Source organism: Lytechinus variegatus, chromosome 19, assembly GCF_018143015.1.
Source record: "Lytechinus variegatus isolate NC3 chromosome 19, Lvar_3.0, whole genome shotgun sequence".
Taxonomy (NCBI): Eukaryota; Metazoa; Echinodermata; class Echinoidea; order Temnopleuroida; family Toxopneustidae; genus Lytechinus; species Lytechinus variegatus.
In genome coordinates, this window is record NC_054758.1 from 16,719,035 (window position 1) to 16,746,431 (window position 27,397).

General features: G+C 36.9%; 2 protein-coding genes and 1 long non-coding RNA gene across 3 annotated transcripts; 1 reads left to right on the plus strand and 2 right to left on the minus strand.

Moving 5' to 3' along the window:
- Positions 1-850: 850 nt before the first annotated feature.
- On the minus strand, positions 851-8,936 carry LOC121406067 (nucleoporin Nup37-like). Its single transcript, XM_041597076.1, has 7 exons — positions 8,701-8,936; positions 7,854-7,978; positions 6,517-6,589; positions 5,690-5,875; positions 5,002-5,183; positions 3,329-3,464; positions 851-1,906 (listed from the first exon to the last, which is right to left on the minus strand). The coding sequence occupies exons 1-7, from the start codon at positions 8,845-8,847 to the stop codon at positions 1,793-1,795; spliced, it is 963 nt and encodes a 320-aa protein (XP_041453010.1). The 5' UTR covers positions 8,848-8,936; the 3' UTR covers positions 851-1,792.
- A 149-nt stretch (positions 8,937-9,085) lies between these two features.
- LOC121405967 (V-type proton ATPase subunit E-like) lies at positions 9,086-27,346 on the plus strand. The gene is made up of 7 exons (XM_041596964.1): positions 9,086-9,228; positions 13,403-13,468; positions 18,932-19,041; positions 20,831-21,056; positions 24,484-24,578; positions 26,386-26,473; positions 27,158-27,346. Exons 1-7 carry the CDS (start codon positions 9,196-9,198, stop codon positions 27,218-27,220), a joined length of 681 nt encoding a protein of 226 aa, XP_041452898.1. The 5' UTR covers positions 9,086-9,195; the 3' UTR covers positions 27,221-27,346.
- Positions 22,074-22,799, minus strand: LOC121405968. The gene is made up of 2 exons (XR_005968736.1): positions 22,518-22,799; positions 22,074-22,104 (listed from the first exon to the last, which is right to left on the minus strand). It is a non-coding gene; the product is annotated as an uncharacterized LOC121405968 (long non-coding RNA).
- Positions 27,347-27,397: the final 51 nt, after the last annotated feature.

The window sequence follows — 27,397 nt, forward strand, 5'->3', positions numbered from 1 at the left end:
CTCTCTGACACCTCTTCTTTCCTTTCTTCCTACTTTCCTTTCATTCCCTCATTCCTTATTTCCTTTTTTTTTCTTTCTCTTTATTTTCTTTCCTTCCTTCTTGGACTTGCCAACTGATTGTCTTTACCCTATAAGTCGTAACCTTCTTCGAAGTTAGTACCTCTATTTTTCTTTCCTTTTTTCTTTCTTTTCATTCCTACCTTCCCTTCCCCTTCCTTTCTTATTTTTCTTTCTCTTTCTTTGTTCCTTCCTTCCCTTCCTTTCCTACCTACATACCTTCCTTTCTTTATTCCTTTTCTGTGTCATCTCTTCATTTATCACACACCCTCCCCACTACCCTTCTCTCATCCCGCTCCCCCTTTTCCCCCACTTACTTTCCCCACAGCTTTCTACACCATCAATATAGGCATACCAAAGTCACACAACAGACCGAACAACTTGCAACATGCTATCTCTTGTTGACATACATCATTTAATGATAAGCCTTGCCTGGTGCAGACAATTTAAGGAAAACATTTTCCATGCTTGATAGAAAAATAAATCTTGAAAAGTCTTTTTAATGAAAATACGTAAGCATAGATCTTTATGATGGCAATGAAATAAAATTTGTCTACAAAATAATGTAGTCTTATAAACAAACGTGTAAGTCAGTATATACAATTTAGGCAAACACAAACTTGTGGAAAAAATGTCAGACATGATCCAACCCCTCCTATCAGAATGGGGGGGGGGGGGGGGGCTAGCTGCCCTCTCTTTTTCCCAGACCGTGTACAAAAACATAAAATTACCATCTGTAATAGTTTACATGGTCCGCCCCCCCCCCCTCCCCTTTTCAACACTGTATGGAGGCCCCCATCTCATCCACTACTTTCTACATTCAGTAGTGCAGTTCAATCTTAGTAGCAAGCCACGGAAGGGTCGAGACCACGATTTTAGAGTCATGAGGCTACTGGATAATAGTTTGTCCCATAGACTTTCAACATACGACTTGGCTAAAGGCCGGCAAACTACGGCCTTCTGTTATTTAGGCAGGGATGCCACTTAGGCTTATTAATTAAAGTCTGAAAATCATCTAGAGTGACCCCTTTCCTACATAACGAAAGATATATGTTGAAAAAGTCAGAATTCAGTCTGAAAGCGAAATCCTTGTTCATTTGAAGCGTTTATAATGCTCTTAATTCATCACGGATGAGCCTTGAGGAGGTCAAGGAGTGAAGTCAACACAGAAAAAAACGAGGGTGGAACATTTACAAATTGGGATGGGACTATCCAAGCATATCGGTATCCTAAACTCCCCACTTTAGGACACCGAACACTGCTGACTACAAAAATTTAATAACTGGCATAGAGTTCGTGAGCTGGGGCTGGATACTCACAAAATTCACCCCAAAATTGAAGTTTTAGATAAATAATTGTACTTTAATTTTTTTCAGCATCGTGATTTCTACCAATTTTCAAGCAGATTCTGTCTGAGTTTCCTTTGTACATGCAGAATCTATAAAAACCAAAACTCTTTAAGAAAACGTTGACTCTGGTCTCACTCTTGTCTGCTCGCAAATTTTCAAAAATAGTCCATCCTCTCCAAAACTCAGCTTCCTTTAGTTTTTTTTCATTATTACGAAACTGACTGAAGATAGTTCTTGCGATCTCATCATCCCAATGAGATTATGATTATGAGGTTCCAATATTTTGCTGGTGCCCAACCGAACTGGGTAAGACGTTGGAGATCTTTCAAATGAGAGTTCTTGATCCTTGACCGTTGGTCCAGAAGTCTTCGAGGATTGCCTGAGGATCAAGGTTCGGCCGGAAACAAGTGGACCCTCCTGTCGCCCCCGACAGCACAGATTGGTAAGAATGCGTGCCAGGACAGACCACCTAGCACTGGTAGACTCTCAGTGACAGGGACCTAGGGCAAAAGAAAACAGTAGTTATCAAGAAGAAATGGGGCCTGATTCAAAAAGGAATTTCTATTACGGTTATTTCGCCATAATAGTAAATTACCATGGTAACAATCAGGGCTGTGCAGCCAATCAAAACCAAAGTTTCAATGGAAGCTGCCCAAATAGCTAAGTTATCATGATCATATTCATGAAATGAGTACCTGATTGGTTTGAAATCACCTTTCAAATACAGATCACCAACCATTGGAAGAGTCAATATACTCTCTCTAATATGGATGATGATTTGTTTTTCTGTCCAACAGTTTCTGTGATTTTTCAATAAACTTTCAAAATGGGTTATTTTTGTGTATTTTTTTCTATTTAAACTAATGAATTCAATTAAATAATCATCATCTAGGAATATAAGCCCCAATCCCATGGCCTAGGTTGAACAATATGTTGAGCGTTGTGGCCCAGTGGATTAGTCTCCGGATTTTGAAACAGAGGGTCGTGGGTTCAAATCCCAGCTATGGCGGAGTTTCTTTCAGCAAGGAATTCATCCAGTGTGGTACACTTGACCCAGGTGAGGTAAATGGGTACCAGCAGGAAGTAATGCCTTAAAAAGCTGTGTGTACCTGAATGGGTAGCCTAGCTGGGGTAATAATGATAGCAGGGCCCGCTGGGAGAACAGTTTTCGGAACTGAAGTGGCTACCCTGGGTAAATATACAGTTATGATTATTATCCTTTTAACCCATTAGAGACTAAATGATTTTGCTGTACATGTCTTCAATAGACTCCAGCCCCCATTTAAAGGACAAGTCCACCCCAACAAAAAGTTGGTTTGAATAAAAAGAGAAAAATCCAACAAGCATAACACTGAAAACTTCATCAAAATCGGATGTAGAAAAAAAAAGCTATGATATTTTAAATTTTCGCTGAATTTCACAAAACAGTTATATGCACATCCTGGCTGGTATGCAAATAAGGAGACTATGACGTCATCCACTCGCTATTTCTTTTGTATTTTATTATATGAAATATGAAATCATCTAAATTTCTCCTCATTGTCAAGTGATACAAGGATTAATTCCTCCTTGTACATGTGGAATTAGCCTTGTTTAATATTATATGGTTCAGTCAAGTTGTTCCTTATTGTCAAAGCTATTAAAAATGAAATATTGCATAATTCAAACAATACAAAACAAAAGAAATAGTGAGTGATGGACTTCATGACTGACTCACCTAGTTGTGCATATCACTGTTTTGTTAAAAATAAACGTGACTTTAAAATGTCATAATTTTCTTATTTTACATCCGATTTTGATGAAATTTTCAGCACCATGCTAGATTGATTTTTTCTATCTATTCAAGTCAGCATTTTCCTGGGGTGGACTTGACCTTTAAGAGAGCTGGAGTCTCCAACGGGCTAATAGAAAAGATAACCCACCTGGTGATGCCCTAAGTGGTAGACTTTGGCTTCATTGTTGGGACGCCCTGTAGTAGCAAACAGGTTAGGGCTAGATCTGCACCATCGGAACTCTTTGCCTCCTTCACCATGAGCCAACTCAGAATCTTGAGCTTGACTGTAAAAAAAAAATCATTATTTTAATTTGTTAAAAACTGTATTATGTTATAATTATTTTTCTACATTTGCCACCTACCACCATGGTGTAGTTACTAGAAAATGAGGAATTTTTTAATGCTTGAGCGCCACACATTAGTCATGCTAGAGCAGAGCTGCCAACCTGAAAAAGAGCATTTCAGTATTTTTAAAGCTGAAAATCAGTATTTTGATGATGACATCAGTATTTTCAATGAAATACCATAAGACAACACATAAAACAGAAACTTTAGAAATCAGTATTTTGCATGAAACCATCAGTATTCTTCTTATTTTTCAGTACTAAATACTGAAAACCCGTACTACTTGGCAGCTCTGCTAGAGCCAGGGTAACAATATGCAGTGCTTAGATACAGACAAAGTACACACTATGTACTTGTTACATATGACTTTTATTATCATTTAAAGAATATTGGATGGTCTTGAGTGGGATGTGTAGAAATATTGTTCTTCAGCGAGTTACAATTTTTCCACGCATCCCACAAAAATTAGTCATCCAATACACAGCTAAACATAAATTAATAAAACAAAAAAATTATTTATGGCAATCCTGTAAATCATGAGCATGGCGCCAGAGTATTGTCATTTTTTAAAAAGAAATATCTGTAAAGATGCGCTATAGCGGATAGTGCAAGCGCATTTGAATTTAATAAATTGATGCAATCTCGCTCCTTTGCCACACCTCCTGGCAACTGATACACAATGCAATTTCACTGTGATGTAACACTAGCTTCATGCGCATTATCATTTATTAACCAATGATAATCTTGTGGGCGGGGCAAAATATTCATTTCGTTCAATATTGGATGGTTTTCATAGGCATGCAAGTTAAAAATCAGTTTAAATATTTCGTCTCTTTGAAACAACCTCGAAAGACGTCCAAAAATATCTGCACCCCTAAAACCCTTCATCTAAATAATAATTATATAATATTGACTGGCCTTGAGGGGAACATCAAATATATTGCCAGCAAATGAATCATATTGGCCCGAGTCTCTAGACGAGGGCAATATGGGTCATTTAAGGGCAATATATTTGATGTTCCCCGAAAGAAGAGCCAGTCAATATTTTTATTATCATCCAAATCAGATATCTAGAGCAAAAATCATGATAATGGGGATATTTCTTTTAAAAATAGAGTTCTATTGTGTCATGTTAATATCGGTCTAGGCTCTGCACTTTACCATTATGACGTACTTGCAAGCGCTCGGATTCAGCGTTGTCTTTATTATGACGTATATTGTTGGTGGGCAGATCCTTATGAAGCGTATCTCTTTATACGCATCCACAAATGCCCGGATGTGAGACCAGGGAAAATACAAAGGTATATTTTGCTTCGTCTCTGCATGCAAAGTAAATACGCGCGATGAGACCGAGGAAAATACAAACAATAGACCTACCCTTCCCGATATTCAGAAAATGTAGGGCAATACGGTTTTGTAAATGACCAGCTCAGATGTCTGATACGGGTGATAATTGGAATTATTGTTTAGAATTACCTTGACCTTGTGATGTCCCACACCATCCACTCTCCACTGACGATAGCCCCAACCCTGGTAGGATCACAGAGGCTCCAGTCTGCACACATGAGACCTGGTCTACCGGTCTCAAGCGACATGAACGGCTGCTCACTCACTAGGTCATAGAAGCGTAGGGTTCCGCCCTTTTCAGCTACCATAAGCTGTAATCACAGAATACAGGCCTTGTATGTCAATGGTTTGAGGGTAATTCCAATTTATTATAGGGCACAGCACAAAGGGGGGGGGGGTCAAAAGGGCACACTAAATTTCCAAGGTCGATGGTCTTGAGCAACACGAACCGTTGCTCACTCACTAGATCATATAAGCGTAGGGTTCTGCCCTTCTCAGCTACCATAAGCTGTAATCACAAAATACAGGCCTTGTATGTCAATAGTATGAACACAATTCCAATTTATTATAGGCCACAGCAAGAGGGAAATCATATAGGCAAACAAAATTTCCAAGGCCAATGAGATTGGCAATGAATAAAGTATCCAATGATTTGCAGGCACAGAATCTGATTGAAACTTTTATCAACAAGAAGGCCTTCGAACGCTTCCAATGACAATTGCTCCGGCGACAATTGTTCTGATGGAAAATCTTCATGTTAATCATCTGAGAAAAAAGATTTATGAAGACAGAATAAATATCAAGGCCCAAACTGTACCTTATTGGGGTCGCTCTGGTTCCAGCAGACAGACATGCCCGCAGACTTCAGAGGAAACAGCGCCCTCTGTCGGCCATCATGATCCCACAGTCTACAGGTCTGATCGTCGCTCACGCTCGCGATCAATTCTCCTTTGATGGGTTCAAAGGTCAGAGAGTTGATGAAGTCTTGGTGACCTCGGATGACCTATAAATGAAGAAAATAGATGATAGCAAACGCAATAATTCATCCAGTAAACTGTGAAAGAAAACAGGAGGGATTACAACATTCAGTTGAAAATATTATCATCCATATCCTTTGTAATCAGTTACATGAATTCCAGATGATCTTATTCCAAGTCGCTACCAGCATGATGGCTGAACAAAATTGGTCAACAACCTGGACCATAACTTCGATCTTATTGCCTCACTTTGTCTATCTTTACTTATTGTATATCACTCTTCTAAATACCTAAAAAATTGTCTTATATTCAAATTGCCAAAGCTACCTAAATAACCATTTAATCAACTGACCATCCCCCCCCCCCTCCCCATCCATTCCTTGCCAGAACCTTTTACTTTTAACAATTTGTTTCTTTAGAGGCAATAGAAATATTGTCCAGACAACTTTCCAAAATCCTTTTTCATATACAAATTATTTCCAAGTTTTTTTCAATATATCCTTTGTGAATTTCAGGAAACAGATCCATCTAGGAAAAAAATTGTAGGGCTGCTATTTGCTTGAATTTAAAAGGTATGGTGCAAGACAAGGTCAAACTAGATTACAAACATTGTTGAGTATCTCTAATGGAAATTACACAACAGCCTGACAACAGAATTGAGCGATACCTTGACAGTGTCTTGATCTTTCAGGTCAGAAGTGAATATTCTTATCTTGTGATCTATGCCAGCTGTGCAAAACCTGTGGGAAATGAAGACAAGGACAACATCAACAATGGGTATAATTAGAATGCAAGTGGTCTTTGAGTATGATTTGAATGATAACATAAACCTCATGACACAGATAAACAAAATAATATATATCCAAACAGTTCTAAAGAGTTGGAGTTTATCAGTTCAAGCATAATTTGCATTTTAAGTTTTTGAAAAAGCTATTTCTTTATTTCTGGTTACTAGAAGAACCAGGAATCCCAGAAACACAAGAATGAAGTATATCTTTTACTGATACTATTATCAAATTATCATCTGTATCATACTCATCATTACTCATCATCATCATAATCAACATAATCATCAAATTATTATCAAATTATCATCTGTATCATACTCATCATTACTCATCATCATCATAATCAACATAATCATCAACATTATCGTCATCATCATCATTATCCTCACCATCAACATTAACATCATCTACATCACCATCATCACCATCATCATTAACATCATCATCATCACCATCATCACCATCATCTCCATCATCATCCCCACCATCATTATAATCCCCATCATCAACATTACCAACATCATCATCATCAATATAATCATCATCATCACCATCAATATAATCATCATCATCATTATCATCAACATCATCATCATTCACTAATGTGGCTAAGAGTCTAATCAGATTGCCTTCCCTGGCATCAAACACCCACATCACACTTATCTATAATTGTAGCTCAATAACTAATGAAATTTGTAACAGGAACATCTTCATTTTAAGATTTTAAGTTTGGTCCTTTGATGATACAAACTAACAATCAGCCCAACATCAATAGCAAAAGTCCATACTAAACTTGAAATCATCCACTTATTGCAAAGCTACCAGAGTCCAAAATAACTTTGTAAGCAATGGGCCCAAGGAACAGTTAGGCATTACATAAAGCTATTCAAAGTTAAAGGTCAATACCACCCCACAAAAATGTTGATTTGAATAGAGAAAAATCAAACTAGCATATTGCTGAAAAATTAATCAAAATCGGATGTAAAATTAGAAAGTTTATTCAAATCAATTTTTTGTTGCGGTGGACTTGTCCTTAAAGAGCGACTTTAAGAACAACTGGTGATCCTTTCTTATGTGGTAAATTGTATATTCATTGGCGGTGGTTTACTGCGTAAGGATCACCAGTCGTTCTTTAAGTCACTCTTAACTTACGAAGAGCTTTATGAAACGGCTCCAAGGGATTGTATGCATCCCCACTATTTTTTTTTTATCTCACCTAATACACCGAGGTAGGACATCCAATGCTGTTTGTGGACTCCATGCTATGCTCATTACTCTGGTACGATGATGGAAGTCCCGAATATGCTGGTAGTCACATCCAGCAAGGGAGTTGTCTTGTTCCTGTAATGTGAAAAAATAAAAGTGCATTCTCTAATAATTTATGTATTAAAAAAAAGATGAAAAGCAGGAAAAGAAAAACAAATTAAGAACGGGGAGAAAAACAGGACAAGCAAAAAACACTGCACATGCAGACAAACAGAGGTTATGAAAATATGAGGTGGAAGTGAGTGGGAAGAAGTGGAGAAAGAGAAGGGAATGAGAAGGAAGTGAAGGAGAAGAATGAGGAATGTTGAGGAGGAACTGAGGAAGAAAATTTAGAAGAGAGGGAGAAGCGGTGAGGGAAGATGAGATCATGAGAGGGGGGGTTAGTACTAGTAGGAGAAAAAAAAGAGCATGAAGAGGAAAATAGAGGAAGAGGAAAAGGAAAGAAGAGGGAGAAGAGAAAGAGGACGAGGAAAAAAAGAAGAGGAAAAAAGAAGAGGTGAGGGAAAAGATTAAAGAAGAAGAGGATGGGGAGGAAGAGGAATATGAACAGAACGTCAAGAGGAGGAAAAGTGGAAGAGGGGGGAACAGGAATGAGAAGAGGAAGGAGGGGGCCGGGGAGGAGGAGAAGAAGAAGAAGGAGAATAAGAAGGAGGAGGAGGAGAAGTAGAAGAAGAAGAACAGGAGGAGGGGAAGAAGAAACATTAAAATCAAAACAAGTAGGAAAAGACAGAGAAGAAAGAGAAGATAAGAGATACAACAAACACCAATGATAGCGTGTGGGACCGATAGCGGTATACCTGAAACCTGCATGTCCCAATGCTAACTCGAAGATCTCCCCCAAATGCAATGAGAGAAGATGAGTGTTCGAAGGCTGAAAATTCTACACAAGATACTGTATCTCTTGATTCAAAGCTGTAACCATTCCTCTTCGATGGGGAACTCATCTTTCTGAGTTTCAGCACGAAAAAGAGTTTAAAAAAATGAAATTTAGCGCATCTACTTTAGACTCAACCTCTCATTTGTAATCTCATTATTCGCTTAAATTTTATTTCAAAATATTTAGACTCCTGAAACCATTCTAATAATTTAAAAAACTACTAAATTTATTTTTATATATTTTTTTTATTTTTACAAATCGAAATGGGTCAAAATGCTACGTATTGAAAAAAACTAATGTTCAGGTTGGTTAGATCGACACTCTGACGTCATTCATTCACGGGATCTCGCTCGAGCAGTTTGGAGATTTGTTGAGGATATTTTCATTTATTTTGGTAAAGTTAACAAGAATCACAATGGCTTTAAGTGACGACGATGTTCAGAAACAGGTAAGCTTTCTAGAATAAGCTTTGAAAATATTTATACCTATTTTTTGAGTCTTAGATTGGTGGTTGAGAGAGAGTGAGACTGAGAGGAGTGGAATTCGGTCAGCGGTCTGAGAGAGCTGACTGAGCCGTCGACCGTCCGACTAGGTACGGGTACGGTAGGCGGGTCCCCCTAGGCCCTGGGAGAGTAAAGCCAAGCGCTGGCGTACCGGTACGGTACCCATGGCTAGCCTACGCCTCGGCTCAGTCTAGTCTTGAGGACGCAATGATGATGATTTTTTTAGATATGTCATATACTTCTTCATCATTGACGTCTTGACACTCTCTCCATAGTGTCTTAAGCGAAGGACCAAAACAAAGATGGATTTCCCTAAGTCTAAGAAATCCATCTTTTTCATGTTTTTAAACCCAAATCACAAGAATTCCATTAATTTTATTCATTCTTACACCTTCCTACGCCTAATGCAAGGCTCCACATTAAATTTTTTTGGTGGTGGCCCATTCGGGCCACCAAAACCTTCAAATAATTTTTTTTGGTGGCAAACACACAGCGGCAAACACACTATATACCCCAGCTCCAGTAGCTCCCAGTTCCTAAGACGGGCTGTTGTCATCAGGTCACAGTTAGTGAGTCAGACGTACCCAACTCAGTGCAGGCTCGTCTTGATAAAGAAGGCTACTTCTCCAACTTGTCGCCTATGTCATCAAGGTGATGAAGACACCATCCGCTTCATAGCTAGATGCCATGTGTTTGACACTCAGCGTGATGAACTTCAAGAAGAAGTCAGAAAATTAGGCCTTCCTGCATCGATCTGCTCCTTATTTTCCCAAGACTGCTGTGAAGACTATGCTAAATCCATTCTATTACCTGTCCATCCAAAACTATCTTCTTCCATGCATGACAAGCTGACCACTAAACTCTTACTCTTCCTGCACTAAATCCACATCTCTCGTACCTCCTTTCTCTCTTCTCTCTCTCTTGAATGTGTATTAAATTGTACTGTATCACCGATACTACTCTGTGGAAGTGCTTTGTGCCCTTATAATCATTTATGCAACAATACAGCAACCAGCTGTAGATCTCCGGGATCAGCGGAGGAAGAAGAAGAAGGTGGCCCATTAGTAAAGTTTGGTGGCCCGAAAAATATAAAGAAAAACATTAATTTAAAATGAATAAAACAAAGTGAAATATTCTGCAGTCACTAGTTAACACGTACCACTATTCTTTGTACATCTTGTATGTAAATCGTGCTTGCTGTTATTTTACTTTGCTTATTTTGTGGTAATATATAAATTGTTCTATCATTGTAAATATGAAATGATTGAAAGAGAATAAAAGAATTGTATTGTTCCCAGGTTGTGCATTTTTAATCTCCGTGTCGACACACACTCATAATGGTAAAGTAAATTTAGCAAATTTAGTGCATTTAGCAAACTCAGATTTACAAAACAATTATTTTTCCTTTCTTCCTTTTTGATCATAAAACCTAGATTATGCAGGCCCCAAATCCAGTTTATTTTCTCTTTTCCAGCATATTATAGCAGGAGAAAATCACAGAAAAATATGCTGCAGAATTTATAGAACAAAAGAAAAAATGAAGAAAGAAATGAAAACAAAGAACAGGAATAAAACATTTGAGAAAAAAACAAGAAAATGTAACTTTGTAAGAAAAATGAATAAGACAAAATTATCAAAAAATGGGGAAAATTATTATTATTATTCAGTAGAAACATGTTCTTTAATCAGGCATATTCAATGGGAAGGGGTATAAATGGTTTAATCACTGTAAAAAAAAATGAAAGAAAAAAAATGAGAAAACGGCAAAAATTATCTGGAAAAAACGGTGAGAAAATTCCTTCCCTATATTTGACAAAATGATGGAAAAATTCACATTTCATATCAATGAAATGCCTTCCCAAAGTATTTACTTCCTTAAGAGTGGTTTAAGAAGTCATTTGTAAACAAGAAAGAAAGAAGCTGCCTATTTATTTTTGGCTAGAAGAGACACAGCTTCGAAATAAACCAAATATCAACATACATACAAATGCACATACGGGACTGTGATGTACTCACCTATGTGTTTTATGTGTATTAATGCATTTGGAAATCGGTCTTTTTGAGTCAAAAGAGAGGTCATAATTCCTCCTTATAATGCTTGCAGATAATCAGGTTTCAGTAATACGGACTGTAGAAGGGCATTTCATTGGTGTAAAATGTGACTTTGACGTAGATTTTTCAGAGTTCTGGGGAAGATTTCTTAGCAGTAACATTTCGTATCGCAGCTCCCTGAGTCTGAATAGTCTGCTCGTGCACAGCTAGCTGCAGTGGTTTCATGCACGCAAAGCTCAGCCAGACAGCAGGCGCGGCCGGCTGAATAATAGTTACTGTATGCTAGCGGTAGTAGGCCTACGTACTGTCATGACTATGCAATCTTTGTGTGTGTGTATTTGTGTGTAGATTAACAAAAAAGGCGCATGACGAATTGGCTTGCAATTTGAACTGCAGAAAGTTGATAAATACATGCAAAATCGGGAGAAAAATTGCGCTACTTTGAAAATTATTGGTTGCCCGATTCGGGCCACCAAAACTTAACATTTTTTCAATAATGGTTGCCCGAGATGAATTTTTGGTGGCCCCGGGCCACCGGGCCACCGCTAATGTCGAGCCTTGCCTAAGGCATAGGAAGGTTTTAAATATTATTATATAAAAATATTAAAAAATGAAGATTTCTTTCCTAACTGATGCCGCGTAGACCCCTCGTTCCACATGCAAACAACGGGAGTACAATAGCGTCGACCCTTGAACAGCTTATGTATGATGTACTTCCGGCAAGCAATGCCGTCTTAACGAACAATTTAGAGCTATAAATTCTTATTTAACAAAAATTAAAATTTATTTTTTAATCATGAATAATTCATATCAATATATTTAAATTATCTATGATCACAAATAAATGTTAATATTTGTTAAATAAGAATTTTTATCTCTAAATTGTTCGTTAAGACGGCATTGCTTGCCGGAAGTACGTCATACATAAGCGGTTCAAGGGTCGACGCTATTGTACTCCCGTTGTTTACATGTGGAACGAGGGTTCTACGCGGCATCAGTTAGGTAAGAAATCTTCATTTTTTAATATTTTTATATAATGATATTTAAAACCTTCCTACGCATTAGGCGTAGGAAGGTGTAAGAATGAATAAAATTAATGGAATTCTCGTGATTTTGGTTTAAAAATATGGATTTCTTAGGGAAATCCATCTTTGTTTTGGTCCTTCGCTTAAGACACTATGGAGAGAGTGTCAAGACGTCAATGATGAAGAAGTATATGACATATCTAAAAAAATCATCATCATTGCGTCCTCAAGACTAGGCTCAGTCAGGCTGATTGCAGGGCCGGGTGTTCACAGGCTAGGGCCTCGGCCAGGGGGGGTACATGGCGGGGGCGGCCAGAATTTGAAGTTGCATTCATCATAGCACAGTCAGCTCAGAGACTCGGAGGTGAATAGATAAAATAACATGGAAATTGGAATGGATTTAGGGAATTTTAGGGCAGAAGCCATAGCCGAAAGGTCGGTTGTTGTTGGCTGATTATGCTGATGTCAGTAGGAGGAAGAAAAAACTAGACAAAATTACAAGAGGCAAAAAAAGATGAAAAGATAAACAGAAGTTAAGAATGTGAAAGAAAAAGTAATTTCAAATATGGACAGATTTAAAAAAAGGAGGAGAAAAGAAAAATATATAAGGGAGGGATAAATCTCAAAGATTATGAAAGAAGGTTTTAAAAATGTTATTTTAAAAAGTTTTGTGGCAAAAATAATCAATTCTGACTAGTTGCATAGAAGATACAGGATGGATCCTGTACATGTACGTTTAGTAGTGTCGTTGTTATGGTTAATCATATCCCAGCCATGGCGTAATTTCCTTCAGCAAGAAATTTATCCATATTGTGCTGCACTCAACCCAGGTGAGGTGAATGGGTACCTGGTAGGAAGAAATTCCTTGAATGCTTGAGCACCTTGAGGCAGCCCAGCTAAAGCCTGGGTAATAATAGCAGGGCTCGCTGAGAGATAAGTTTCAGAACTGAAGTGGCTTCCATGGGTAAATGTACCTACATGTATATTATTTCTAGGATATCTTTTATTATTATTTGTATGTTTTTTTGATTTTTTTTCACAGATCCAACATATGATGGCTTTCATCGACCAGGAAGCCAAGGAAAAGGCAGAGGAAATTGACGCAAAGGTTAGTTATAGTATGAGGGGATAATAACACAGGGCCTTAGCCCCCCCCCCCCCCCCATGTCCAAACAAGGCCCAGAAAATCCCCAGTGCTGAAGCTAAAATGTTGCAGATTTGGGCAGTGAAAAGTACCAGCCCCCCCCAAAAAAAAAAAAAAGGTAGTAAAAAACGATAATTATAATTGAATGAATAAATAAATGAATACAAAATAAATAAAATTTGGAGAAAAAAAAATGAATGGCCTGTTTCTCTGTTTCTTATGTATTTTATGTTAATATGGGGTCAGCTGGTTCCTCAGGGGCCCGTTTCTCAACACCTGGACAAGTTAGTCATATCTTTATCCACCAACCACGGAGTTAGTTCCAATCTTACTAAACCCGTTTCTCGAAAGACTTCCTAACTAAAATACCTTGATATCGATATTATCGGTAAAAAGAGCAGACGAGACGTAGCCTTAGTCACAAAATAGCATAATTTTCAAAAAGAAAAATTATAACAAAATTGCAAATATTGTGATGAATTGGGAATTTCATCTTTTAAGAATAATAGCACAGGTATATTATGCACCATACATACTTAGACCATGAAGACTTGAGCATTCAATTGCTGAGAAAATGGAATTATGAATAATTGATCTCGTGACTAAAAAATCACATGTGGACGTTGAGATGGGTACCCCCGGGATATCCAATTCTAATAGTTTACGAAAGTAAAACCATAACGGTTTTCGTTGTAAAATGATGATAATTATACGGTATTTTACGATTCCAAACATCATCAAAATATAGTTTAACAATTTTCTTTTAAATCTTAGATACTGAAACTTACTATTCGGCAAATTCTATGCATAGATTAGAGATAGAATTTATCAAAATGTTAATAGGGGTCTGAAAACGACAAATACGAGTCCATTTATGGATGGCCTGACGTGGTAGAATCTTTATCAAATAGATTATTTTACTATTTCAAAATGAATGGTTTTGTGGAGTATTACCAACAGTTTTTGTAGATTCTTTGTATTACCATGATCATAGAATGCATTATCCAACTTGTTTTTTGATGTAATTTCAACATCTTTGATTGATTACGTAAGATTATAATTTTCACATTTCTAGGCACTTTTGCATGTCATAGTCTACCCACGTGATGCCACTACGTCATTAAGAAAGAAGTTGTGAGTGACAGGTTCGGAGGTGTCATAAATATTTAGTGAGGTTGTTGTACCCGATCTTGGTAAAGAGGGCTTCGTGAAACGGTTAGCGGACAAGTAGCTCACTATCTCCGATTTAGTCAAGAAGTTAGACTTATGACGGTGTTGAGAAACGGGCCCCCGGTTTCACTCTCCTTTAATTCGTAATGTTTTAAGTGTGTTTTTTTCTATGTATTGCATATATGCTGTTTCATATTTTATATTTATTTTGTAAACTAGAAAAACAATTTTTTTATCTTTGTGCATTTTTTTATGGAAAACTTTGATTGGATATTAATGATTTTGGTAATAATTTGTTGCCTGTTGAGAAGTCTAACCCCCTATTGAATATATAAGGTCTCCAGTTTGGCATAATAAAGGAAACAGGAAAGAATTCAGTCCTGAAAAATAATTTATGGAAAAACGGTCAAAAACACGAAAATGCAATGTCCAATGAAACAACCTTGTAGCAAAAATCATGTAATAGCCAAGCTTTATGTACTACAGTGCTGAAATCTTCAAGGGGAAGTTCACCCTGACAAAAAGTTTATTGTAAAAATAGCAGAAAAAATAATAAAAAATATTGCCGAAGGTTTGAGAAAAATTCATCAAAAAATTAAAAAGTTATTAGAATTTCAATTATTTGATTTGTGACGTCATATGCGAGCAGCATCCCTACATAGCGAACGGTAAAAAATCAATGAAATTTCATTTTCTCAGAAAATTGAAAATGGTTTTCGCTGTACCTTTTGTATATCAATAGACAAATCATTTCACATCCGATCGTGAATAGAAAACAAAATTAAGTCATAAGGAACCATACAAAATATGAAATTCATGCATTTTATATTACATAACACATGCGGCAGCTGCTCGTTTATGACGTCACAAATCCAAAACTTTGAACTCTAATAACTTTCTTACTTTTTAACGGATTTTCCTCAAACCTTCACCAATATTTTTTACTATTTTTCCTGCTATTTTTACAACAAAGTTTTCTTCAGGGTGAACTTCCCCTTTAAGTTTTCCACTATTTACAATAGTTTTGTTACGGTATGTGTTTTGTATATGTCACAGGAATTAAAAAAAAAGATCACCAAACAATAGAAAATTTACATTTTCAGATGACAGAAACCAGAGGAAAATTGGTCCATACAATGTAGTAGTACTACTACCACCCAACCCCACAAAAAATTATAACAACTACTACTACTACTTCTACTTCTACTACTACTACTGCTGCTACTACTACTACTAATAATAATAATAATAATAGTAATGATAATTATAAGAATAATAAAATAAATGATAAAACAATAAATGAATAAATAAATAAATGAATAAATAAATAAATGAATAAATAAATTAATAAATAAATAAATAAACAAATAAATCTCCATTCTCCATTGTTCACTTCGATATAATTTCAAGATGAACAAGATCTGCATGTACATGTGTGTGAGAATGAAGTGGCTGGATCTAAACTGACATGATGCTGAGTGAAGTCAAAACCAATTTATTTCTAGAGTCAGGAAGTTACCATGAGATATGTTTTCAGTCACATCCTCTGTCTCTATCTCTCTCTCATTCTCTATCTGTCATACATTCACATGCATCTGATGCATGTACTATATGTTTCATCCTACATTCACTCCTTCTTTCTCTCCCACTCTCTCTTTATCTCTCCCTCTCTCTCTCTCTCTCTTTCCCTCTTATCACACTATTACTCTTTCTTGTCTTCACCTGAAGACAAGAAAACACTGGTCAAATGTCAAGTTTGGTTGGTCCTTTTCAGGACCAACACTTCCCCAAGAAAGATAAGTACATGGTGTACCATTAAACCTACTCCATTATTTTTCTTTGCCATGGAAACCTTCAGAAGATTTAGATTTAATTTCTATACATGTGTTGTTATTTTCAAGTTTCCAAATCCGTTCAAATAATTTCTTATAGATTTTCTTATGAATGGAAAGAAATGCTGCGTACTTAATAAAACATTTTCTTTTCCTCCCATGGCAGTGCTACTTTTAGATACTGGATATAAACACAGTGTACATCATAGTTGCTGTGTGCACGTCATTTAGATTAAGTGATATTGTAAAGGCTCATTTATCAAACTGCCTTTCAAAATTACCCCGGCTCAAACTCCAGTTGCTGTTTCCAAAATAATACAAATACAATAACAAATTGCAGCCCCCCCCCCCCCTTCTCTGAAAAAATGTTTGCCCTATTTGTAAATGATTGTTGATTTTGGAAATTGATATTAAGATGTAGCTCTTAAAACTATTAAAAGCCATGTCTTATAAACAATTATGAAGTATTGTATAATACAAATAGTAAAATAATTGCAGCCCCCCCCCCCTCACTGAAAAATGCGCATACATTCGTTATTCCGAAGCTTCGTAATTCCGAAGGTTCGGTTATTCCGAAGGTTCGTATTTCCGAAGGTTCGTATTTCCGAAGGTTCGTAATTCCGAAGGTTCGTCAATCCGAAAACGAAATAAGGTTCGTAATTCCGAAGGTTCGTTAATCCGAAAACGAAATAAGGTTCGTAATTCCGAAGGTTCGTTAATCCGAAAACGAAATAAGGTTCGTAATTCCGAAGGTTCGTTAATCCGAAAACGAAATAAGGTTCGTTAATCCGAAAACAAAATAAGGTTCGTAATTCCGAAGGTTCGTTAATCCGAAAACGAAATAAGGTTCGTTAATCCGAAAATTGAATAAGGTTCGTATTTCCGAAAATGAAAATTATTCATTTTGATAACAAACACGGTGTTGTCATTACAAGATAACACAATATTATGCAATGATAGTAATAACGATCGATGATACATGCGTGTGTTGTGGCCAAAAGCATGTATTTCATTAAGAATAGGCGCCCGGATCACGCATAGGTTAATTTTAATTGATTTTATCTGAGCAATTGGAGGGGGTGTCATTTTTAATAACAGCTTCTGCTGGTAATAAAAATAATACTAATAATGATCCTTGTGAGATGTTGAAAGCGCGAATCGCAAGCTCAAACTAGTAGACATTTCATGTAACAAGACTTGAACTTAAACATTCTGAGCTATTTTGTAATCGTGAGAAAGATGTGTATCTGACTAAAGAATTAACGCGAACGCGAAGCGCGAGCTGTAATTTGTTTATATACTGACCTGGGGCCGTTGCATAAACTTTTTACCTGAGAAAACTCAGATTGTTTTTACCGGAGTTTTTGCCCTGTGCTAAAGTCAATGGCGGAAATCAGACTAACCTTAGTTTTCAGTTTTACCAAAGTTTTCTCAGGTAAAAAGTTTTATGCAATAGGCTTCAGAAAGTAATCTTTTAAAGACTGCATTAATTTTTAGTAACTCATGAATCGAATATATATCTCATGAAAGCGCGAACCGCAAGCTTAAAATTTGTGATATTCCAACCTGAAAACTGGACATTTTATACATTTTTTTGTAACCAGGAATAGAATGAGTTCCTCAATAAATAATACTTGATGCGAGCGAGAAACGTGAGCCAAATTTTTCTGATTTTCCAACCTGAAAACTGGACATTCTAAGCATTCTTGTGAAAAAATGGAATACCCAAAAGGGTATTCCATTTTGAAAAAGGTTACTTTTTTCCGACGGGATTTTTTGGGGACAAGTATCCACCCCCCCTTGCCTCTGCTTTCCCGGTTTTCATTTTTTGGATTAACGAACCTTATTTTGTTTTCGGATTAACGAACCTTATTTCGTTTTCGGATTAACGAACCTTATTTTGTTTTCGGATTAACGAACCTTCGGAAAAACGAACCTTATTTCGTTTTCGGATTAACGAACCTCATTTCGTTTTCGGATTAACGAACCTTCGGAAAAACGAACCTTATTTCGTTTTCGGATTAACGAACCTTCGGAACAACGAACCCTATTTCGTTTTCGGATTATCGAACCTTCGGAACAACGAACCTTATTTCGTTTTCGGATTATCGAACCTTCGGAATAACGAACCGTCGGAATAACGCCACAAATGTTCGGATTAACGAACCCTTTTTCGTTTTCGGATTAACGAACATCGAGGTATAGGCAATTTACGTGTTTCGGAATTACGAACCTTCGGAATAAAGAACCTTCGGAATTACGAAGCTTCGGAATTACGAAGTATCACTGAAAAATGTTTACCCCATTTGTAAATGATTGTTGATTTTGGAAATTGATATTAAGATGTAGCTCTCAAAACTAAAGCCATGTCTTAACAGTTATGAAGTATTGTATTTGTTGTTTTTTTTTCTTCAATTGTTCATAGGCAGAGGAAGAGTTTCAAATCGAGAAAGGTCGTCTTGTTCAGCAACAGAGGATCAAGATCTCAGAATTTTACACCCGCAAGGAGAAAAATCTTGATCTTCAAAAGAAAATGTGAGCATTACTTTCATGTACATGTGTGTTGCGCAAATCACAAAGATACAATATCTGTATTTACATCCACCTGTAAAATCAGATAATGTGAAGTACATAATCATGTAAATGACTGAAATGGCATTTCCTGTTGAAAACAAATTTATCATTCTCCAAATGTGTCATTCACACTCATACAAAAAAATTATAATTGGGTTGACATCCTTTTTGCCAAATGAAATGTTTCATTCTTTTGCAGTCCTGTGCCCTGTAACGGAGCTCTGAATTTGGTATCCATTAACAAATGTGATGAGAAAAGAATTAGGATGGCACTATACGTGACATAGGTATACTGTGACACCAAACTTCAATGAATAGCTTATATTTGGTCCACAATATGTATGACCTCTCATGATCTCACTAAAGACACTCTTCACATCAGCCTCATTTATGCTTAGTCATATAGAATAAGATGATATCTTTACCATATGGAGCAATATGTGAAATTTTCATTCATGTACATTAAAGTCTTTTCAGTCTGGGTCGATATTAAACACCTGCTTGGTATCAAATTACTTGTGAAAAATCACTCATGATATTGCTACATGTCTAGCATACCAGGAATAAAAGAAATATATCTGAAGGGGGCTGCTTTTCCTATTGTATTTTCCTACTTTTTATTAAGATCGTATTCTGAAGTCGGATTTAACTTAAACTCGGGCTTAAAGTTGTGGTTTATAAAAGAATGGATAGCCAACTGTTAACCTAAATCATTAAACAGTATAGGTATCATATTTCAGCTCATTTGGCTTTGAAATCATTCATAATTGTCTAGGAAGTGTAAATAGATGATTGTCTTCACCCTCGATGAATCAGGATAGAGCACAGTAAACATAAGAAACATACAACTTAATTGAAAATTTGGATGCTTTTGGCTTCCCATACTTAAACCACAACTTTAAGTTAAACCTGACTTCAGAATATGGGCCATTGAGGTCAGTTCAAATGTATGGAGGTTCTTGTATAGTCTGCATGCACAGATGCATATTTGATAATAGGCCTATGTCTAGAGTAAAGACTAGACACCAGAGGCTCAGTCTGTGTCAGTGAAACTAGTCTCACAACTTCAGACTATGCACTATGCAAATTGTGAAAACCATGGGTCTGTGCATGCAGACTAGTTCTTGTACAACTCAAGGGGGAGGAGCTATTTCGGTCCTTTCAATCAATCTACTGATAAACCACTGCTGTAAGATGGGGACTTGGGTACAACTGTTGGCCCTCCCCCCCCCCTGAGAAAAAAAGAGAAATTAATGAATGAATGAATGAGTAGGTGGATGGATGGATGGGTGGGTGGATGAATTAATGAATCACTGAATGGTTATAAATGAATGAAATAAAATTCCCTTAAACCCCCCCAAAAAAGAAAAGGGATCAGAAAAAGAAGAAAATGGATTAAGATAACATATTCTACCTCAGGTATATTATTCTACCTCAGGTAAATTATTTCAAAACTCTCTTTATTTTCATTTTAGTGAGGTCAGATTTTTGTTGTTCGCTAGCAGTGACCCTTACGACTTGTTCTGGGGCCCGTTGCAGAAAGAGTTGCGATCAAACGCAACTCAAAAAATCTTGCGTAACTTGATTGTCAGCCAATGAAACACCCGTATTCGGGACTTGCACTCGATATTTTGACTTGCGTTCAAATGCAATTCTTTCTGCAACAGGCCCCTGCTCCCTCAAAGTTGTTTGCTCATTAACACCACTGCCCATAATAACCTGTGTTTGTTATTGTTTTTATGTGTTCCAGTCTCCAGTCAAACATGCTCAACCAGGCCAGGCTCAAAGTCCTGAAATGCAGAGAAGACCACGTGCAGGCCGCACTGGACGAAGCCCAGGAAAGGCTTACAGAACTCACCAAGAACAAGGCCAAGTATAGGCAGGTCCTGCAAGGCTTGATCACGCAAGGTCTCTTTCAGCTCCTGGAACCCAACGTCGTCATCCGCTGCAAGGAAAGTGATGTCAGCGCGTGTAAGGTAAGTGACTGGCAGGGAAAAAATGACACGGGGGCTTGAGGCGATTTTGCCCCTGAAATGATCCAAAGAGCCCAGGGGGGTGGTTTACAAAGAATTAAAGGTCAAGTCCACCTCAGAAAAATGTTGATTTAAATCAATAGAGAAAAATCAGACAAGCACAATAATGAAAATTTCATCATAATCGGATGTAAAATAAGAAAGTTTTGACATTTCAAAGTTTTGCTTATTTTCAACAAAATAGTATTATGAATGAGCCAGTTACATCCAAATGAGAGAGTCGATGGCGTCACTATTTCTTTTGTGTTTTTTTTTGTTTGAATTATACAATATTTCAATTTTTACGAATTTGAAGATTAGGACTTCATTGCCTGAAGCACAAAATAATGGAATTTCATGTGTTCAGGGAGGAATGAAACTTCATTTCACATGACAATGACGAGAAAATAAAAATATTTCATATAATTAAATACAAGAGAAATAGTGAGTGATGTCATTGTCAGGAAAATGCTTGGACACAAACAGAGTACAGAGTCGAGGAGGTTTAAGTTTAGACTCCGTTTATTATCAGGGTACTCATGATGCAATTAATGAAATCATAGTTACTTAAATTGGATGTCAATCAGAATATAATTAAATGTTACAAATATATAACCAGGAAATTATGTTCAGTAACCAGTCTTGCATAAATCAAATCGTTTAAATGAAATTGTGTGTGACTTCTATGGAAGCTGGCTTAGAGTTCAAGGTCCGGAGATTTTGAGGTAAATGTTCCTTGCTTTAGGCAAAGCAAGTAGTGCGGACATGTAATGGCCAGATGGTACTGTTCTTACTTTCCTTTTGAAGATTAACGAGTTGCAAATGGGTACAGCACGAAGATTCCATAACAGTTCCCCACCACACAGAGGCTTGACGCCATCATCTCTCACTCAGTATTGCGAGATTCACGAAGTTATAAATTCATCACACAGGAGGGGGAAGTTCTGTCACACGCTGTCCAACCCTTCAGTTGGCTTTATACTCTGTCCTAGTCCCCAAAGGGAGGAGCCACCTGTAATTACAATCCAAACTTCCATAGATAGCGATATGCAAATAATACCTTACCTCTATATAATACAATTGTAACGGTTTATTTCTGTTTGACACCCACAATTACTTTAGATCAAATAACAATAAAATCACAAGCAAATCATCATTTAGAAATATCTATGTGAAAAAGATTAAGGTAAATACTTGTTTTACTGAATGAAATGTTAACTAATTTACATGCAATAACGAGACCACTATAAATAAGGATTAATCCTGAGCGGCAATTATTAATCAATCATCGATCTATCTTCACACATTATACCTGATACAACTCCAGTCTTTATACTAAAACATTCTTAAAATTCAATATCAAATTCGTCAGAGAATAACACATCATAGTATATCAGTGTGAAAACAAGACAATTTATAACTTACAATTCAGCTTTGGTAGTGCTTGGCTTCAAAATAAATTCAGTAACATGGCTGATAAGGAATGGACATGCTAGAAGTCTTTCCTCTATGACCACCTAAATGGCTTCCTCAATTAGCAGTGAGACAAACTGAGAAACCCCTCACATACAACCCATTCACTTGTACACACTCATTCAAATCCGCTCAACCATCCTAGAGTCACTCTCACTACCACTCACACTCCTGCTCTAGCAACTTATTTGCATTACAAAGAAAAGCGAATTGCAGCTCCTGTATATCTGAAATGAAGGAAAAGTATTTGGTTATAAAAGGGTAGTTTTCTGACAGTCATCAACTCTCTCATTTGGATGTAACTGGCTCGTTCATATAACTATTTTGTTGAAAATAAGCAAAACTTAAAAATGCCATAACTTTCCTCTTTTACATCCAATTTTGATGAAATTTTCAGTGTTATGCTTGTTGGATTTTTCTCTTTTTTTATTCAAATCAAGTTTTTGTTGGGGTGGACTTGTCCTTTAAAGGTAAATGCCAGTTGTGGTAAAAATGAGTTCGTACAGAATCCACTGAAATGACCACCAAAGTGTCTGTTTGTATAAATAAAAAAATATGTGCCGAAGGATTCTTGAAGAAGTTGTGTAATTGCTGAGAAATTAGCAAATAAGCACAGGATTCGGGTCAAGCGTCGGGCCGACATTCAATGCAATAATAATACAGTGTCCCACGTGTGCTTATCTGTGTTGATCTTTTTTCAGCGTAGATTTCAAGATTTCACAAAGTTCAGTTTATGTAACTGTACCAGATCTAGATCCTTGATGATATACTGACAATTAAGCCTGGTTTTACAGACTTTCATATGAAATCAGTGTTCACTGCAACTACCGACATTTTTCTTTAAATATTTTTTTACTTAGGGGGTGTTGCCAGAAAATATTTGCAATCAATCACAAATATTCAATTGAATTTTACAATTGACTGATTGCTTTTAACTTTAGCATATCAAATTACACTCCTTGTTCCATGGAGCAGATTTGCAATCAATCGCAAATTTGCAATTAATTGCATGGCATATGCTTGATTTCGGGAATGAAAATAGACTTGCAATTGATCGCAAGTTTATCGCAAAACATTCGCCATCAAGAAAACATTCAATTGCAGTTTTACAATTGATTAATCACTTTCAACTATAGCAAATCAAATTGCACTCCTTGTTTCATGGAGCAGATTAGTAATTAATCGCAAATTTGCAATTAATTGCATGGCATATGCTTGATTTCGGAAACGAAAATAAACTTGCATTTGATCGCAAGTTTCTTGCAACGTCCCATTAGAGTCGCACTTAAATGCCTACATGCACATGATATGTAATGTGCAACTTGAAACCAATTTGGCCTTTGCTCCAAAATAAATGTTTACAATTATAAAACAAACAAAAAATTTATATTAGCATTCTTGGTTATTGTGAACCTTGAATAAAAAGTTTATTTTCATTTATATAAAAATAAGCAATTTATTATGAAATGGATCATCTAAATTTTGTTAGGTGTGTAGTGATCTGCTGTACTTGTTTTTGCAGATATTCTGCATTTATTTGGAAGCGTCATGGTGTAGCAGTTCTGACTCTCGCCTTGTAATCAGATGGTTGTTTGTTCGAATCCCACTATGGCCTAGCGCCCTTTGGCAAGGCTTTAATTCACACTTTGCCATTCTCCACCCAGGTGTTAAATGGGTACCCGTAATGATGTGAAAGCCTATATGTAGTATGCCTAGCAATTGAGTCTTGGAACTCTTGTTGGAATGCTCCCCAGGGAGTGGAGAAGGTGCATACATTGTATGCGGGCATGCAAGGATCCGATGACCGGGGTAATAATATGTCTGTAATGCGCTTAGAGACGTCGTTCCGATGTATTAAGCGCTATATTACGAATATTATTATTTGTGAAATGTCTCCCTCCCTTTTTTCTTTTTCTAGGAGTGTGTGCCTGATGCAGTAAAGGCTTACAGAGAAGCCAGTAAGAAAGAATGCAATGTCGTCATTGATCCAGAGAACTTCTTGTCCCCTGAACTGTAAGTAATATTCCTATGAATTTGTACGATCCAACATTTTTATGTATGTCCATGCTTCAATTTCAGTTTGAGAGCGAAGTTGGCTCTGTCGGTAAAGGGTCTGCCTGTCGACCAAAGGTTGTGGGTTCAAGTCTGTCCTGGGTGGATGATTGAAACCTGCGCTGTGTGTAAATGTCTCTTCCCTGTTCCATAGATGCAGTCTATGTTACAGGGGAAAACGCTCAGTCCCTGGGATAGGATGTTAAATGGAGGCCCCATGTAAAGTAGAGTCACCACCACCTTTGCATGTTAAGAACCCACTGCACTATTTGTATAAGAGTAGGGGGGAAACCCTGGTGTAGTGGTTCATCTGCAGTCCCCAATCAGATATATCGGGGGAGAGACCTGCGGTTCACAGTGATCCAGTTTGCTTTTCACCTCCCAGGTACAGGTGATGCAAAATAATAATAATGTCAATTCTAGAATTGCCTTGCAAATTCAATTTCCCACTGATGATTTCATTGACAGCTCAGGATAGCAAATATGAAAGAACACTTCTGATTGGTTCCTAGTCGGCACTGTGAACCAAATATGCATGAAACATTGATCTTGATTGGTCAATCGATTTTAGCGATTGATCGCTGATCTTTGTGTTACGGACCCCTAGGGCCTGTTTCATGGAGTTACAACTTTGGTAACATTACTATTATTGTAGTTACCATCGAAACCTTGTCAGTGATTTGCTGCAAAGCCCTGTTACCATGGTACTTGTAGTTATAGATATGCAATTACAGTGAAACCTGTCGATGGTGACCATCCGAGGGAAACACAAAATGTGGCCTTTATAGACAGGTGGCTGCTATAGACAGGTTCCTATACACACAACCTTCCTTCATGGGAATCAGTTTTAGTGTTCACTATAGGCAGGTGGCCACGATAGACAGGTGGCCATAATACAGGTTTAACTGTACATGGTATTTTTTTTACTTAGTTTCAATCAATTATTGCATGTTTTGTAAAATTTCAATTTGGATAACCTGAAAGACACCATGTTACATAAAATTAAAAGAAAGTATTTTGCACTAAGTTGTGAGAAGGATTAGGACATGCTGAAGTTGTAGTGTTGGACAAACTGTCATACGGCTGATAATAATGCAACAGACCAACAACATTCTCTCACAATAAAATAAAAGGGAATCCAACAACCCAAATAAAAACTTGTTTCTAGAGGAAGAAAAAGCAGACAAGTTGATAGGTGAAAGTTTGAACAATATCGGACAAACAATAAGAAAGTTATGAATTTTTAAAAGTTGTAAAAATTGGCAATCACTATATTCATGGAGATTTCAAATTGGCTGCAAATGTGATGTCATATTGATGTAAGGCAAGGACTACTCTTCCATGTACTCCAATACATGAAATGGCTAAAATGTCATTTTATTCAAAAGTTTTACTTCAAATTATGTTTTTCTTTCATAAGGACATAAAACAATATACTACCCGGGTTAAATTTAGATTACTTCCCCAGGGGAATAGGTACTTATTAGAAAACCACAAATCCCTGATAATTAAGTACATGGACTATGGGTAAGTTGTCTTTGCCCCTTGTCATAATTGACTTACCCAGTTGCCAATTTGAAATCTACATAGTCTTAGGGATCTCAATTTTAAAACAGCAACAACTTTCTTATTGCTTGCTCGATTTCTTTCAAACTTTCACCATTCTGTCTTATTTACTTCTCTCCATTCTAATACATCATGTTATGACCAAGCCTGGATTCCACTTTAATTGCAAATCATTGACCATTTCTCTCTCTTTGTGGTGTAGGAGTGGTGGTGTAGAGCTATATACACCCAGCGGTACTATCAAAATTGAAAACACCCTTGAGAAGAGACTAGCGCTTACAAGTAATCAGGTAAGTTGACCCCATATTTAAAACAAAAAAAGGTCAAGTTTTGTAGATTTTCAAACATCCAAAAGACTTTACTACAGTTACCGATAAAAAATGTTATTTGAAATTTGTGTAGGTAATCTACGTTGTTTTGGGAAAGAAAGGTATATAACATAATTATTGTTATATGAATGTATTGAGCAGTGAATTAATGTTACCCTCAAGTGGGCCTATATCACAATACTACACTGCTGAGAATGTTGCATTATGGATCATGAACCTGGCAAAATATGAGGACTTGAGGTGGGGCTATTAAGGATGCTGGTTCAGTTGCTCCTTTAAATACACTCCTATATGCAATTGTATATTTGTATTTGTGTGGGCATCGTGGACTAGTGGTTAAGACTCTCGTCTTTCAATCTGTGGGACGTGGGTTCGATTCCCAGCCATGGCATGTTTACCTTCAGCAAGAAATTTAGCCACATTGTGCTGCACTCAACCCAGGTGAGGTAAATGGGTACGGACAGGAAGTAATTCCTCAAAAAGGCTGTGAGCACCGGACTTGGTAGACCAGCTTAGCTGGGTTAATATAGGAGCATCTTGAGCACCTAACAAGGTGGATATGTACGCTATATAAATCCTATATCATTTATGATATTTCTGGCTCAGGTATTATATGATGTCTATTTATTTTTGTTATCATTACAGATGCTCCCCGAGATAAGGAACAAACTCTTTGGTGCAAACAGCAACAGAAAATTCTTAGATTAAATCTTCGAATCATCCTTCAAGTATATTATATTGCTATCAGTTCAGAAATTATATTATACGATAATCTATTCTTGTCTGTCTGTAAGTGTAGTTAGTAGGTTTAATGTCATAAACTTCTTAGCCCAGGGGGGGTGTTTCACAAAGATTTAAGTATGACTTAGGTCGCACTTAAATGTC

Excerpts from the sequence above, each read along its gene's own strand:
- LOC121406067 (XM_041597076.1), bottom strand. The coding sequence starts at position 8,847 with ATGAGTTCCCCATCGAAGAGGAATGGTTACAGCTTTGAATCAAGAGAT. Across the intron at positions 6,590-7,853 it reads GTCCTACCTCGGTGTATTAG|GTTTTGCACAGCTGGCATAG; the intron begins GTGAGATAAAAA and ends CATTTCCCACAG. Across the intron at positions 5,876-6,516 it reads AAGATCAAGACACTGTCAAG|GTCATCCGAGGTCACCAAGA; the intron begins GTATCGCTCAAT and ends CTTCATTTATAG.
- LOC121405967 (XM_041596964.1), top strand. The coding sequence starts at position 9,196 with ATGGCTTTAAGTGACGACGATGTTCAGAAACAG. Across the intron at positions 24,579-26,385 it reads AACTTCTTGTCCCCTGAACT|GAGTGGTGGTGTAGAGCTAT; the intron begins GTAAGTAATATT and ends TTTGTGGTGTAG. Across the intron at positions 26,474-27,157 it reads TAGCGCTTACAAGTAATCAG|ATGCTCCCCGAGATAAGGAA; the intron begins GTAAGTTGACCC and ends TTATCATTACAG.